This window comes from Maylandia zebra, linkage group LG2 (genome assembly GCF_041146795.1).
Source record: "Maylandia zebra isolate NMK-2024a linkage group LG2, Mzebra_GT3a, whole genome shotgun sequence".
In the NCBI taxonomy this organism is placed as follows: domain Eukaryota; kingdom Metazoa; phylum Chordata; class Actinopteri; order Cichliformes; family Cichlidae; genus Maylandia; species Maylandia zebra.
This window is the reverse complement of record NC_135168.1, coordinates 5,143,603-5,157,130: the sequence shown is the minus strand read 5'-3', so window position 1 is coordinate 5,157,130 and position 13,528 is coordinate 5,143,603. Positions and strand designations below refer to the sequence as shown.

The 13,528-nt window shown below is 41.4% G+C and overlaps 1 protein-coding gene across 1 annotated transcript in view; it reads right to left on the bottom strand.

The window, feature by feature from the left end:
- Positions 1-13,119, bottom strand: part of LOC143413381 (protein NLRC3-like) — a 13,203-nt gene extending 84 nt beyond the window's left edge. The window contains exons 1-7 of the mRNA XM_076876303.1: positions 12,722-13,119; positions 10,450-10,654; positions 8,501-10,298; positions 6,903-7,076; positions 6,516-6,689; positions 6,166-6,339; positions 1-859 (exon numbers count right to left, since the gene is read on the bottom strand). The exon at positions 1-859 is cut by the window's left edge and continues 84 nt beyond it. Of these exons, the coding sequence (XP_076732418.1) occupies positions 667-859; positions 6,166-6,339; positions 6,516-6,689; positions 6,903-7,076; positions 8,501-10,298; positions 10,450-10,486 (2,550 nt within the window). The 5' untranslated portion in view covers positions 10,487-10,654; positions 12,722-13,119 and the 3' untranslated portion in view covers positions 1-666. The remainder of the gene's footprint in view (positions 860-6,165; positions 6,340-6,515; positions 6,690-6,902; positions 7,077-8,500; positions 10,299-10,449; positions 10,655-12,721) is intronic.
- Between the last annotated feature and the right edge of the window lie 409 nt (positions 13,120-13,528).

Here is a 13,528-nt window from a genome sequence, read left to right as displayed (position 1 = left end):
TGAGAATGAAATATTGATTCTAACAGGGCCCATAAACAGCATTAGCTTAGCAGCATTAGCTTATCAGAGTCTCCATCATGGTCACACAAATCCTTAGCGGAGCAAAGTGGCCTACTTAGCAATAGCTGCTGTAGAAAGCAAAGGGAAAACAGTATTAGCATTAGCTGCTAAATGTGCACTTGAGAACAAATCTATTGTGAATTCAGCCGTGAATGTAGTGTTTCCAGTAAGCTTCCATTTCCAAATGTTAGCTGCTCCTGTCTGCCTCTTTGTCACACACACAGACTGAAATGATTCACAGCCTTGTTTCATCCTTCTGTCAGTGTCACTGACTGTCACTGTGACTGTGGACATACAGCATGGGAAACACACACATGGCTGATACTTGTATCTAAAGTTACAAAATGTTGTCTCTGTCCAAATATTACCTAACTGTAAGTCTACTTTTAATGAAACTCTCAACATGACTTATCAGTTATCATTAATGTTCCTGCAAACAGACTCCTTGAAGACCCCCTACATAAATATCCATGTACTATCCAGCTAGACTAGTGTGTCTGTCCCTGAAAATATTCCTGCATGTGTGATTGTTCATGTCTCATCTGCAGGAAACAAACAGGAAGTGAGTGAAAGACACAGGAAATGATTCCAGCTCTTCCTCCTATATCAGACATTCTCTCCATACCTGAGAGTGTCCAGTCTCCAGCCTGGATCCTTCAGTCCAGCCGACAGAAGCTTCATTCCTGAGGGACCTGGATGATTGTAGCTCAGGTCCAGCTCTCTCAGATGGGAGGGGTTGGAGGTCAGAGCTGAGGCCAGAGAAGTACAGCCTTCCTCTGTGATCAGACAGCCTGACAGACTGCAGACACACAAAACAACAATCCATCTGTTATCCATCTCTATAGCAGCATAACTAAGTGATGGTTCAGGGTCACCTGATCCAGCTCGAACTATAAGTTTTATCAAAAAGGAAAGTTTGAAGCTGATCGTCAAAGTAGAGAGGGTGTCTGTCTCCTGAACTCAAACTGGGAGCTGCTTCCACACCCAGTCCAACATAGCCAGGCTTTCTTTGCTGCTTTGACAAAACCTCAAATCCCAGTCAGAGATGGTGAGCATCATCACAGTGATGATCATTTCTCTGTTAACCCAGGCTTTCTGCTTCAGGATCTGTGCACGCTCACAGAACAAGGAGACCTTTAAACATCATTTCACTAAATGGATGGACTGAGCTCAGCCTACAGATGAACTGGATAAATAAAGATTTGACCTCAGTGTTCCTGTCTATTCCTAACATATTCCTAACATGATAGCTGCACTTTAGAGCTCTAAAACTGGAACTGACACATATTTAAACTCCACATGTTACTCAGTACATTCAGTTCTGACACTCGCCCACAGTCCAACAAAGGAAACATGGAGATCACATCAGTTTGTCACCAAAGTCTAATTATTCCAGAGGGCAGTGTTGATACAACTAAAGTTATTTTTAAGCAAAGTTGAGTTTTTTATTGTCGCAGTACTTCATGTCTGAAGTATCACTTAAATGCATTACACGCTGTTGATGGCAGCAAACAAACCACCCAAACAAACAGAGGTGGGAGGCTTGGGCAGACTACGTAGGATCAGCTTGTGGGAGGAGTCAGGATAAAACCAAAGAAAGACAAGCTAACAAACACCACAGTGAAGTGAGTAGCTACAAACTGCAGGCCGATTAGTGTTGTTGAAGAAGTCGGTCTGAGGAACGTTCTTAGGATCAACAAATGACGGCATGTATGAGCCTCCCTCAAGACGCACCATCACAAGAAGAACACATGAGCTGTGGAAAAAGGAGAGACTATGAAAGCCACGGCGTTACAACGTGCACCAGCTGTTGGTCTCTCTGGAGACTACTGGGCGTGGCTGGGTAACCATGGTTACTTGGGAGTTACAGTACATGATATTAATGAAGAGTGGGAGCTGCGTTCTATAGCAAACAATTTGTTATGAGGTAATCAGCTGATCTTAGTTTAACCGGAAGCCCTTCACAATAATTGCAAAGCCTTTATTTTGTACAACTACCATCAGTTCGTCTGTACTGATGGTAACTTAAAGTCACACTAATGTCGTTTAGTTTCTATAGTTTATGTAGTGGAAGTATACTACAGTATCCTGATCACTGATAGGACAGATTTATGTAGATATACACCTTTGTGTTTAACATTACTGCATTATAGTACTGTGATCTTTGTCCTTATATATGGCTATATTAGCTATACTGATGTACGTACATATAACTGGATATGTAACTTATCTATTCATCTTATTTGTCATGTATTTGTATTGTGTACTTCCTTTTTGTAAGAAACCACACACATGATCACAGCCGCAAGAATCAATCAGTGAAAGAATAAAGTGTCTCAAACCAAACCTTAAGCTCTTTATTCCACATGCTGGGATCATTTGGCCTTCAGTGGTGTTCTGGCTGACACACCGGAGTGACCAGAGTGCTAAAGAGTGAATCGGACACACCAGTGTCATCTCTGATATCTCCACTACATTTAATCGTCCTTCAGCTTGTGGCTGCCGTTAGCTGGTCTGCTAGTTAGCTGATTTGCTATTTAGCCGGTGTGCTAGTTAGCTGGTGTGCTAGTTAGCCGGTTCGCTAGTCAGCTGGTGTGCTGACCAGCGAACCAGTAGGTTACAAGATGAGCTTGTCTGTCTGATGAGCCAGCTCTCTCTGTCTTGGTCATTTTGTCCTTGGGCAAAACCTAACCTACCACTACAACTGTAGCTTACCTCCACCAGTGTGTGAATGTGAGAGTGAATGAATACAGGGAGTGCAGAATTATTAGGCAAATGAGTATTTTGTCCACATCATCCTCTTCATGCATGTTGTCTTACTCCAAGCTGTATAGGCTCGAAAGCCTACTACCAATTAAGCATATTAGGTGATGTGCATCTCTGTAATGAGAAGGGGTGTGGTCTAATGACATCAACACCCTATATCAGGTGTGCATAATTATTAGGTAACGTCCTTTCCTTTGGCAAAATGGGTCAAAAGAAGGACTTGACAGGCTCAGAAAAGTCAAAAACAGTGAGATATCTTGCAGAGGGATGCAGCAGTCTCAAAATTGCAAAGCTTCTGAAGCGTGATCATCGAACAATCAAGCGTTTCATTCAAAATAGTCAACAGGGTCGCAAGAAGCGTGTGGAAAAAACAAGGCGCAAAATAACTGCCCATGAACTGAGAAAAGTCAAGCGTGCAGCTGCCAAGATGCCACTTGCCACCAGTTTGGCCATATTTTGGAGCTGCAACATCACTGGAGTGCCCAAGAGCACAAGGTGTGCAATACTCAGAGACATGGCCAAGGTAAGAAAGGCTGAAAGACGACCACCACTGAACAAGACACACAAGCTGAAACGTCAAGACTGGGCCAAGAAATATCTCAGGACTGGTTTTTCTAAGGTTTTATGGACTGATGAAATGAGAGTGAGTCTTGATGGGCCAGATGGATGGGCCCGTGGCTGGATTGGTAAAGGGCAGAGAGCTCCAGTCCCACTCAGACGCCAGCAAGGTGGAGGTGGAGTACTGGTTTGGGCTGGTATCATCAAAGATGAGCTTGTGGGGCCTTTTCGGGTTGAGGATGGAGTCAAGCTCAACTCCCAGTCCTACTGCCAGTTTCTGGAAGACACCTTCTTCAAGCAGTGGTACAGGAAGAAGTCTGCATCCTTCAAGAAAAACATGATTTTCATGCAGGACAATGCTCCATCACACGCGTCCAAGTACTCCACAGCGTGGCTGGCAAGAAAGGGTATAAAAGAAGAAAAACTAATGACATGGCCTCCTTGTTCACCTGATCTGAACCCCATTGAGAACCTGTGGTCCATCATCAAATGTGAGATTTACAAGGAGGGAAAACAGTACACCTCTCTGAACAGTGTCTGGGAGGCTGTGGTTGCTGCTGCACGCAATGTTGATGGTGAACAGATCAAAACACTGACAGAATCCATGGATGGCAGGCTTTTGAGTGTCCTTGCAAAGAAAGGTGGCTATATTGGTCGCTGATTTGTTTTTGTTTTGTTTTTGAATGTCAGAAATGTATATTTGTGAATGTGGAGATGTTATATTGGTGTCACTGGTAAAAATAAATAAATGAAATGGGTATATATTTGTTTTTGTTAAGTTGCCTAATAATTCTGCACAGTAATAGTCACCTGCACACACAGATATCCCCCTAAAATAGCTAAAACTAAAAACAAACTAAAAACTACTTCCAAAAACATTCAGCTTTGATATTAATGAGTTTTTTGGGTTCATTGAGAACATGGTTGTTGTTCAATAATAAAATTATTCCTCAAAAATACAACTTGCCTAATAATTCTGCACTCCCTGTAGTGGGATTGTAAAGGGTCTTTGAGGGTCTCGAAAAGCGCTATATAAATGCAATCCATTATTATTATTAAGAGCATCTTTAGGCCTGACTGTGCTCATCCTTCCTCCAACCTCTCCTTACCAAAGATAACAACTACATCAGTATTAGCTCAATAACAATTTCTGCAATTCAATTGTGGACATTCATTTTTAAACCTTGTGTAAAACGATAAAACCTCAAAGTCTGAGCATTATTCTTTGTGCAAACAGCTCTTGCAGGTTCCCCCGGACTTAGGTTATTTTTATTATTTAATTACTTTCCTTTAAGCAGCTGTTCAGGCTACTAAACTCATCCCAGAAATAACAAGTGACACCATTAATAGTAGAGGTGGGAATCACCATACAACTCGCGATACGATATTATCACAATACTTAACGCACGATACGATATTATTGCGATTTTTTAAAATATTTTGCGATATTTAAATTCTGCACATAAAGGTAAACTTTATCAATATTCATTTTATCTAATATCAAAGTCTCACACTCAGTCTTTCTCTCATTTCAGTCAGTTTTATTGTTGACAAACTGAACGGTTTGTATTACAGTCTAGTCCAACTTAACTGAATGCAACCATCTGGTACAATTATAGCTATTCTGAACTATGCAATTTATGAAAACTATGCAGCCCCTTCAGCAACTGAAGAATTTGAAAGTAAATTTAAAAAAATATATAATTTTACATTAAATAAAAAAGTTTCAAACTTAATTAAAATTAAACATGTCTTAAATTAAAATAAGTAAACTGTCATGTTTATTGCTGCCAAAAAAAAAGTTAAACACATTTGGACAGTGAAGGAATGTCAGGATTGTTGCTCAGAAAAAGGATCAACATGCTCTGAAGTCAACATGCTCTGACTCCAGAGCATGTTGACTTCAGAGAAAAAATTGTTTGTAACAAAATATCGATTTCTGCTGTCCCTGTATCGATACATTATTAGCAAACAAAATATCACGATACTACACAGTATCGATTTTTTCCCCCACCCCTAATTAATAGTGGAGCTAACTTTAACAGGTGAAACTGATTTGACCTATAAGGCTACTGCAGTTACTTCTTATCAGGTTTAGTAGGGAAGACATCTGGATGAGGTAGTTAGTAGTATGTAGTTAGTACCGGGCGACTCCCCTCCCCCACATCGGCACCAGAACCCTGTATTATCTACAGGGTAAGACTGCCTGTTTTATCAAACTATGGCCATTACTACTGTGATCATTTGCAGCCCAGTGTGCCGCTCTCTCTGCTGGGATGAACCACTGGAGCTCACCCAGTCATCCCTTTCTTTCTCTCAAGAAGAAGTGAAATAAATATATTTATTATGTTACGAGTCTAATATTCTTTAAATCAAACTGTAATGAATAAATCAAGCAAGAAGATTTGGTGGCTCCACGTGTTGTAGAAGAAAAGATAAACATCTCATTTTGAGAAATCAGCCTTTAAAATTAAGTACTGTGAATAAAAAACAAACAGCGAGCCAATCAGCAGTCGCCAATATCCTCCTAATTTCATTCACAAAGAAATCAAATATATATATTATGGGCCCAAAGGAGCCTAAATCTTTAAATTAGGCAGTGCATGAAGTATTTTTTTAAATAAACAAAGACATGACTATAACAACTTTTAGTAATTCAGAGTCCAATTATCCACTCAAATGTGAATAAAAGTTCACTTGACAGCTGTAAAAGTTACCTGTTTATACAATAATATAAATCACATTTCAAATGATCATCTGTGGAAAAGTTTGAATCCTGACCTGAGAGTTTCCACTGCACACTGTGAACTCTTTAGTCCAGCGGACAGAAGCTTCACTCCTGAATCCTGCAGGTCAGAGTTACTCAGGTCCAGCTCTCTCAGACTGGAGGACTGGGAGCTGAGGACTGAGGACAGAGCTTCACAGCTTCTCTCTGACAGGTTACAGCCACTCAGTCTGAAAAATAAAAGACAATCTATAAAACAAGTACTCATGTAGAGTTTGTTAATACATTTCACAACATTAAATGTTGACTTTCTATTTTTAAAGGAAACATAAACATACTAAGATACAACATCATATGTATGAACTTTAATTAATAATTCTAAAAACTAAATGTTTTCTGATCTGACCTCAGAGTATTCAGTTTACAGTTTAAACGTTGTAGTCCAGCAGACAGAAGCTTCACTCCTGAATCCTGTAGCATTCTGATACTCAGGTCCAGCTCTGTCAGACTAGAGGACTGCGAGCTGAGAACTGAGGACAGAGCTTCACAGTTTTCCTCTGAGAGTTCACAGATGTTAAGTCTGAAGATAAAAACATGAATAAAGATTGTTGTTAAAGTGTAATCAAGGTGCAATAGCTTATTGTCTTGTGCTGAGCAGGTTAGTAAAACTTCTGTTTAACTTTGAAATGAATAAAAATGCTATGAAACAAGGATAACTGGATAAAGACATAAACAAAAACAAACATCAAACACACAAACAAACAGAACTAAACATAATACAAATTGATCTGACCTCAGAATATTCAGTTTGGTATGTGGACTCTCCACTGCAGCAGACAGAAGCTTTACTGCTGAAGCCTTCAGGCTGTTGGTACTCAGGTCCAGCTCTCTCAGACTACAGGACTGGGAGCTGACCACTGACAACAAATTTTCACAGCCTCTCTCTGAGACGTTACAGCTGCTCAGTCTGTGAGAGAAAGGAAAAAAACAAAAACAAAAAAAAAAAAAACAATATATGTGATCAAATTAAATTTGTTTATATGTTGAACCCTTTTTTTTTTAAATTTATTTAAACCTATGAGACTATGAGTGCTACCAGTCCAGTGCACACGATTGGTACCTTGATGGAACCTTGCTCAGGGGTACCACAAGGTAACTATTCGGTGGATTCGACCCCTGACCTTATGATCATGGGGCGACCACTCTGCCTACTGAGCTAATAATTCTGTGTACACTGTCATACAATATTAACTAAAACAATTATTTTAGAAAATTTTAGTAATTCAATAATCATGCTCATTACCTGTGTATTGTGAATAACACTTGATTTTAAACACTAGCTGTATAAAACTCTTCCTGTTAAAGGTGTGTATAAAGGAAATGAGCTGAAATCCTGTCTTCCTTCTCTCAACCCAACCGGTCGCATCAGATGGCCCCACCCCTCCCTGAGCCTGGTTCTGCTGGAGGTTTCTTCCTGTTAAAAGGGAGTTTTTCCTTCCCACTGTCGCCAAAGTGCTTGCTCATAGGGGGTCATATGATTGTTGGGTTTTTCTCTGTATCTATGAAGTGCCTTGAGGCGACTTTTGTTGTGATTTGGTGCTATATAAATAAAATTGAATTAAATTGAAAATGCAGACTTCATGGAGAATGTTTGCTGTCAGGATATATCAAAGACAAAGCAGAGATCCATCCAGTCTCTTCCACTAAGCCCACAGAGGGACAGACAACCACTCTCACTCACACCTGCATGAAGTTTAGATCAGCAGGTAATCTAACTGCATGTCTGTGGACAGTGGGAGGAAACTGTAGAGGACCCAGAGAGTAATTCTGTGATAACACTGGTTATGGAAGCCTTACAGTTACATATGGTTACTGACAACAAACACGACCTTAGAGGCAATTTCAGTAATGAAGACCGAGTTTCTCCCTCCATACAGGATGAAAACATGACAGCACAGCAGAGATTTATATTTAAAAAGGGAGGGTGTGCACTGAAAGTGAGATACAAACTTGAACTTAAATTATGAACATCAGAAAAAGATGTAGGTGAAGTCTGGCAGGTGAAGTTTGTGCTTTAGAATAAAACAACCAAACTCCTGGAGTTGGAGACAAATGAACAAGCTGAGGATAATAAACCTGTCAGAGGGGCTGAAGCATCAGAGCTCATGTTCTTATAGGCTGGGTCTGGATTGTCCTTTGATAAGAGTTACAGAACAAAGTGTGTTTTAGAAATGCTGGAGTGAAACATTAAAACTACCATATATTTACCGAGTGACTGATGATCATTTAATTTACTATTTTAAAAAAATGTTACAGTGCTCTTTGAACTCAGCATTTCTGATTTATTTCCCATGATTTTAACAATGAAGCGATGACAACATGTTTACTCACAGAGCTTTGTTGGAGGCTTTGACCACTGGCAGCATTCTCAGAAGAGCCTCCTCTGAAGCAGAGTATTTCTTGAAGTCAAACTCATCCAGATCTTCTTCTGATGACAGTAAGATGAAGACCAGAGCTGACCACTGAGCAGGAGACAGTTCATCTGTGGAGAGACTTCCTGATCTCAGGGACTGTTGGATCTCCTCCACTAGAGAACGATCATTCAGTTCATTCAGACAGTGGATCAGATTGATGCTTTTCTCTGCAGACAGATTCTTACTGAGCTTCTCCTTGATGTACTGGACTGTTTCCTGATTGGTCTGTGAGCTACTTCCTGTCTGTGTCATCAGGGCTCGTAGGAGAGTCTGATTGGTCTGCAGGGAAAGACCCAGGAGGAAGCGGAGGAACAAGTCCAGGTGTCCATTTGGACTCTGTAAGGCCTTGTTCACAGCACTCTGGTAGAAGTGTTTCTTTGCAGATTCTCCTGTTTCAGACTTCTTGGATGTTGTTTGCTGTTGTTCCAGCAGATTGAGTCCAGAGTTGATGAAGGTAAGATGGACATGAAGAGCAGCCAGAAACTCCTGAACACTCAGATGGATGAAGCAGAACACCTTGTCCTGGTACAGTCCTCTCTCCTCTTTAAAGATCTGTGTGAACACTCCTGAGTACACTGAGGCTGCTCTGATATCGATGCCACACTCTGTCAGGTCTGATTCATAGAAGATCAGGTTTCCTTTCTGCAGCTGATCAAAAGCCAGTTTTCCCAGAGACTCCATCATCTTCCTGCTCTCTGGACTCCAGTGTGGATCTGTCTCAGCTCCTCCATCATACTTGACCTTCTTCACTTTGGCCTGAACCACCAGGAAGTGGATGTACATCTCAGTCAGGGTCTTGGGCAGCTGTCCTCCCTCTCTGGTTTCCAGCACATCCTCCAGAACTGTAGCAGTGATCCAGCAGAAGACTGGGATGTGACACATGATGTGGAGGCTTCGTGATGTCTTGATGTGGGAGATGATGCTGCTGGCCTGATCCTCATCTCTGAATCTCTTCCTGAAGTACTCCTCCTTCTGTGGGTCAGTGAACCCTCTGACCTCTGTCACCATGCCGACACAGTCAGGAGGGATCTGATTGGCTGCTGCAGGTCGTGTGGTTATCCAGAGGCGAGCAGAGGGAAGCAGTTTCCCCCTGATGAGGTTTATCAGCAGCACATCCACTGAGGTGGACTTTCTAGGGTCAGTTAGGATTGTAGTTTTGTGGAAGTCCAGAGGAAGTCGACACTCATCCAGACCATCAAAGATGAACACAACCTGGAAGTCTTCAAAGCTGCAGATTCCTGCTTCTTTGGTTTCAGTAAAGAAGTGATGAACAAGTCCCACCAAGCTGAACTTTTCCTCTTTCAGCACATTCAGCTCTCTGAAAGTGAATGGAAATATGAACTGGATGTCCTGGTTGGCTTTGTCTTCAGCCCAGTCCAGGCTGTATTTCTGTGTTAAGACTGTTTTCCCAATGCCAGCCACTCCCTTTGTCAGCACTGTTCTGATTGGTTCATCTCTTCCAGGTGAGGCTTTAAAGATGTCTTCTTGTCTGATTGTTGTTTCTGGTCTGTCTGGTTTCCTGGATGCTGTTTCAATCTGTCTGACCTCATGTTCATCATTGACCTCTGCAGTCCCTCCCTCTGTGATGTAGAGCTCTGTGTAGATCTGATTCAGGAGGGTTGGGTTTCCTGCTTTAGCGATGCCCTCAAACACACACTGGAACTTCTTCTTCAGGGTGGATTTAAGGTTACGATGACAAACAGCAGCTGGAAGTTCTGAATAATAATAATAAAAATACAACTTTAACAATCATATTTTACAAAATGCTGATGACAATTTCTGACCCACTGAAAAATGACTGAACACACTGGTGTCACAAGTCTCTCATTTATCCAGCAGCTTAAATCTTTAGATAAATCCTCTTACGTCTCTGCAGACGGTCAGCCAGCTCCTCCTGCTTCATTCTCCTCAGGAAGTCCACTGTGATCTTCACAAATGCCTCTCTGCTGTTTCTCCTCTGCTCATCATCCTCCCTCTGAAACTCCAAGCACTGGGGCTTATTTGGATTCAGAGCCTTCTGGATCTTCTTCAGCTCGTTCTTCACAAAAGTGATGATGTTGTCCTCCAGCAGCTGGAACAGAATACTTTATGAATGACCCACCACTCTGAACTTTAGTCCACACAACATCCACTTCTTTACGATCAAGGGGCATATCATCCGCGAACTCTTTACCAATTATAGGTTTGACTTTATCTGATTAACTGAGACTTTGTCCACAACTCCATGATCCCAAAACGTTGATGCTGTTCATATGAATGCAGCGATTTCAGTGGGAGAAACATTTCACTGGTGTTCAGAGCTGAACTACCAACAGGTTGATGATCAAAGCCAGAAACTTGGAGATGTTTCAGGTGACTGAGTTGATCGTACAGACAACTGGTCTTAAAGGTTCACTCTGTTTACGCATACAGATCAGTATTTAAGGTTTGACTCTCATCATCCACTGGGGCACAAACTGGACGTCATCAGGACACAACACAGAACAAACACCATCCCCACAGACACAGCAGCCAGCGAAGCAGAAGAACTTCACATCAAGAAGGTCCTGAGTAAATGTGAACGCTGGTTTGAGGGCGGAGTCAAGGAGGCCATTTATGTGAAAAGGAAAGACCATCTCTGAATGGAGGAGGGGCCCAAGGGTACAACTGTCACCATCTTACATGCTGTGATTGCAGCCATTCCCCAGCTCTCTGTGAACTGGACTCATGACCATTGATCAACAACCATTGATCAATGGTCCTGACAATATGCGTACCAATGATCAATGAACTGACCTCCCAGCCCATTGTTCCTTCAGTGGGCTGGTTTCAGTCATACAAATGTCCTGTTTATAAGATTGAAACCTGCAGTCAGCTGAGACTGAAGAAGTCACCTGATGATGATGAAACGTTTCTCCCACTGAAAACATCCAGATGAACAGAATCAAGCTTTTTGGGATTTACGTACCTGGATGATTGAGCATCAAGACACAACTCTGTGACTTTTCTCAGATGAATAAATCCTCTCCTCCAGCTTTGTTTACATCTACCAGCCATGGGGCGCTGCCCAGGGAAATAATCTATGTGAGAGGTGGAAAGTCATACAGGTGTCTGCTCCTGCCTTCAGTTATTTTATCTACTGTGTGTCAACTGGCTGAACCTACTGCAACTGTCTACTGTCTCCCTAAACTCAACAATGACTTAGTGATCTATCCATTCTCTGACCAAAGACATCCTGCTGCAGGAGGTTAACATAGCAGCCAATGATGATCCCACTCACTGTGAACAACACATTTGGACCTGATTTGCTGCTCTGGTTTACACGTGAACTTCCACTGCTGCTGTCACCAACTTGAGAGGCTCTACAGAAAAACTGGACTTGTCCATAAAAATCATAAACTACATTACAAGGACAGCATTGCTCAATCAACTCTAATTACTACTGACATGTTATCTCTTCTAACTAAGGTACAGACACTCAAACTTGCTGCTTTCAGTGAGAAGTCAAATGTCTGAATATGAGCTGGAAGCTGCTGAGAGTCCTCCTCCTTCCCATGGGGTTTACTTTCTCTACTACTTTCAATATAAACACGCCCCTTTCATGCACCTGCAGAGGGCCACCAGCAGATGGAGCTGTCTTAAACAAATCCACTTGGATAGTTAGCTGTAGATGACTTTATCAGTATGATTGTAGGATTTTGAGTTATTCTTTAGATTTATTTCAACTCTTATATTGTGCACAAGTGTTGAGCGACCCATAATTTCTCTGTACTTTTCATAAGAGCAGCCAGACTTTCAGCTAGTTTTTCTTTGCTCTGCAGGTTTTATGAAGGTGTGTCAAAGTTGTTCTTTGGACATTAGCTGCTTATTAAATCATTTTCAGTCCTCGTACAGAAACACTCTTCAAGCTAAATCCAAGTGTGTTAGACCAGAGTTAACCTGATAGATATGCGTGGGTGTGTAACTCTTAGAAGCTGATTGGCTGCTTTTTATGGGGGCTGGGTCTTTGGAAAGTGTTTTAGTAACACACCCTGAACTGCACACTTTAACAAACAACATGAGATTTTAACAGTAATGTAAAACTCATGTGATTCACTGTTATTAAGCACAAACACATCTATGGCCCTGTTTCCATTAGTAGCTGCTCAGATCGACTCACCACAGGTCACCACGACTGGACTGGATCCACTGGTTTCCATTACAGTTGAGGACCACCTAATGTGGTCGTCTCAATACAGCCGAGTGTCGACTAACATCATTAGTAAGTGCTAATGCTGCTAATTTCCATCATATTTGTCATTTATTGCTCAAAGTTATTGAAGAAACAGTTATTCAGCTTCATTCCCACTGATCTCGACTACAAACTGTTTCACTTTGGTTTCTGTTTAAAGCCTCGATGTTTAAAACGTTTCCCTGTGATCACATTTGCACCGTCTGATTTCAAAGTTTGTTTCTTTTGGTCATTTAGTCCACAGAGTCCTTGGTGTTCTGAAAGGGACCTATAAATAAATGCATTATTATTAATATTAATAATAAAGTAGTTGTTGTACATGTACAGACCATAAATATGGAGTCCAGCTGTGTTTGATGCTGCTGGGCAGACTGACCACTGGGAACCTCTGAGCTCTGCTGCTCCACTCTGTGGAGGAACCATGAAGGATTAGATCAACACAGGATAAAGATCCAGGAGTTTCTGCTCAAATAACTTCATCTGAATCAAGTCTGTCAAGTTTTAAACTCTCAGATTCTGAAGATATATTTTCTGTTTTCTATGAACTTTCTTTCATCAGTGATGGAAGTGATGATGCTGCAGAAGCTCAGAGGAAACTTTGAGAAAACTGTGATGAACCATCAACTAATGCTCTCAGGAGGCCAAAGGTCCCTGAATGTAACTGTGCAGTAGATTCATCGAGTGTTTGAAACCTGACCACTTCCATATGTTTTCATTCTAACACAAGAAGTCCTT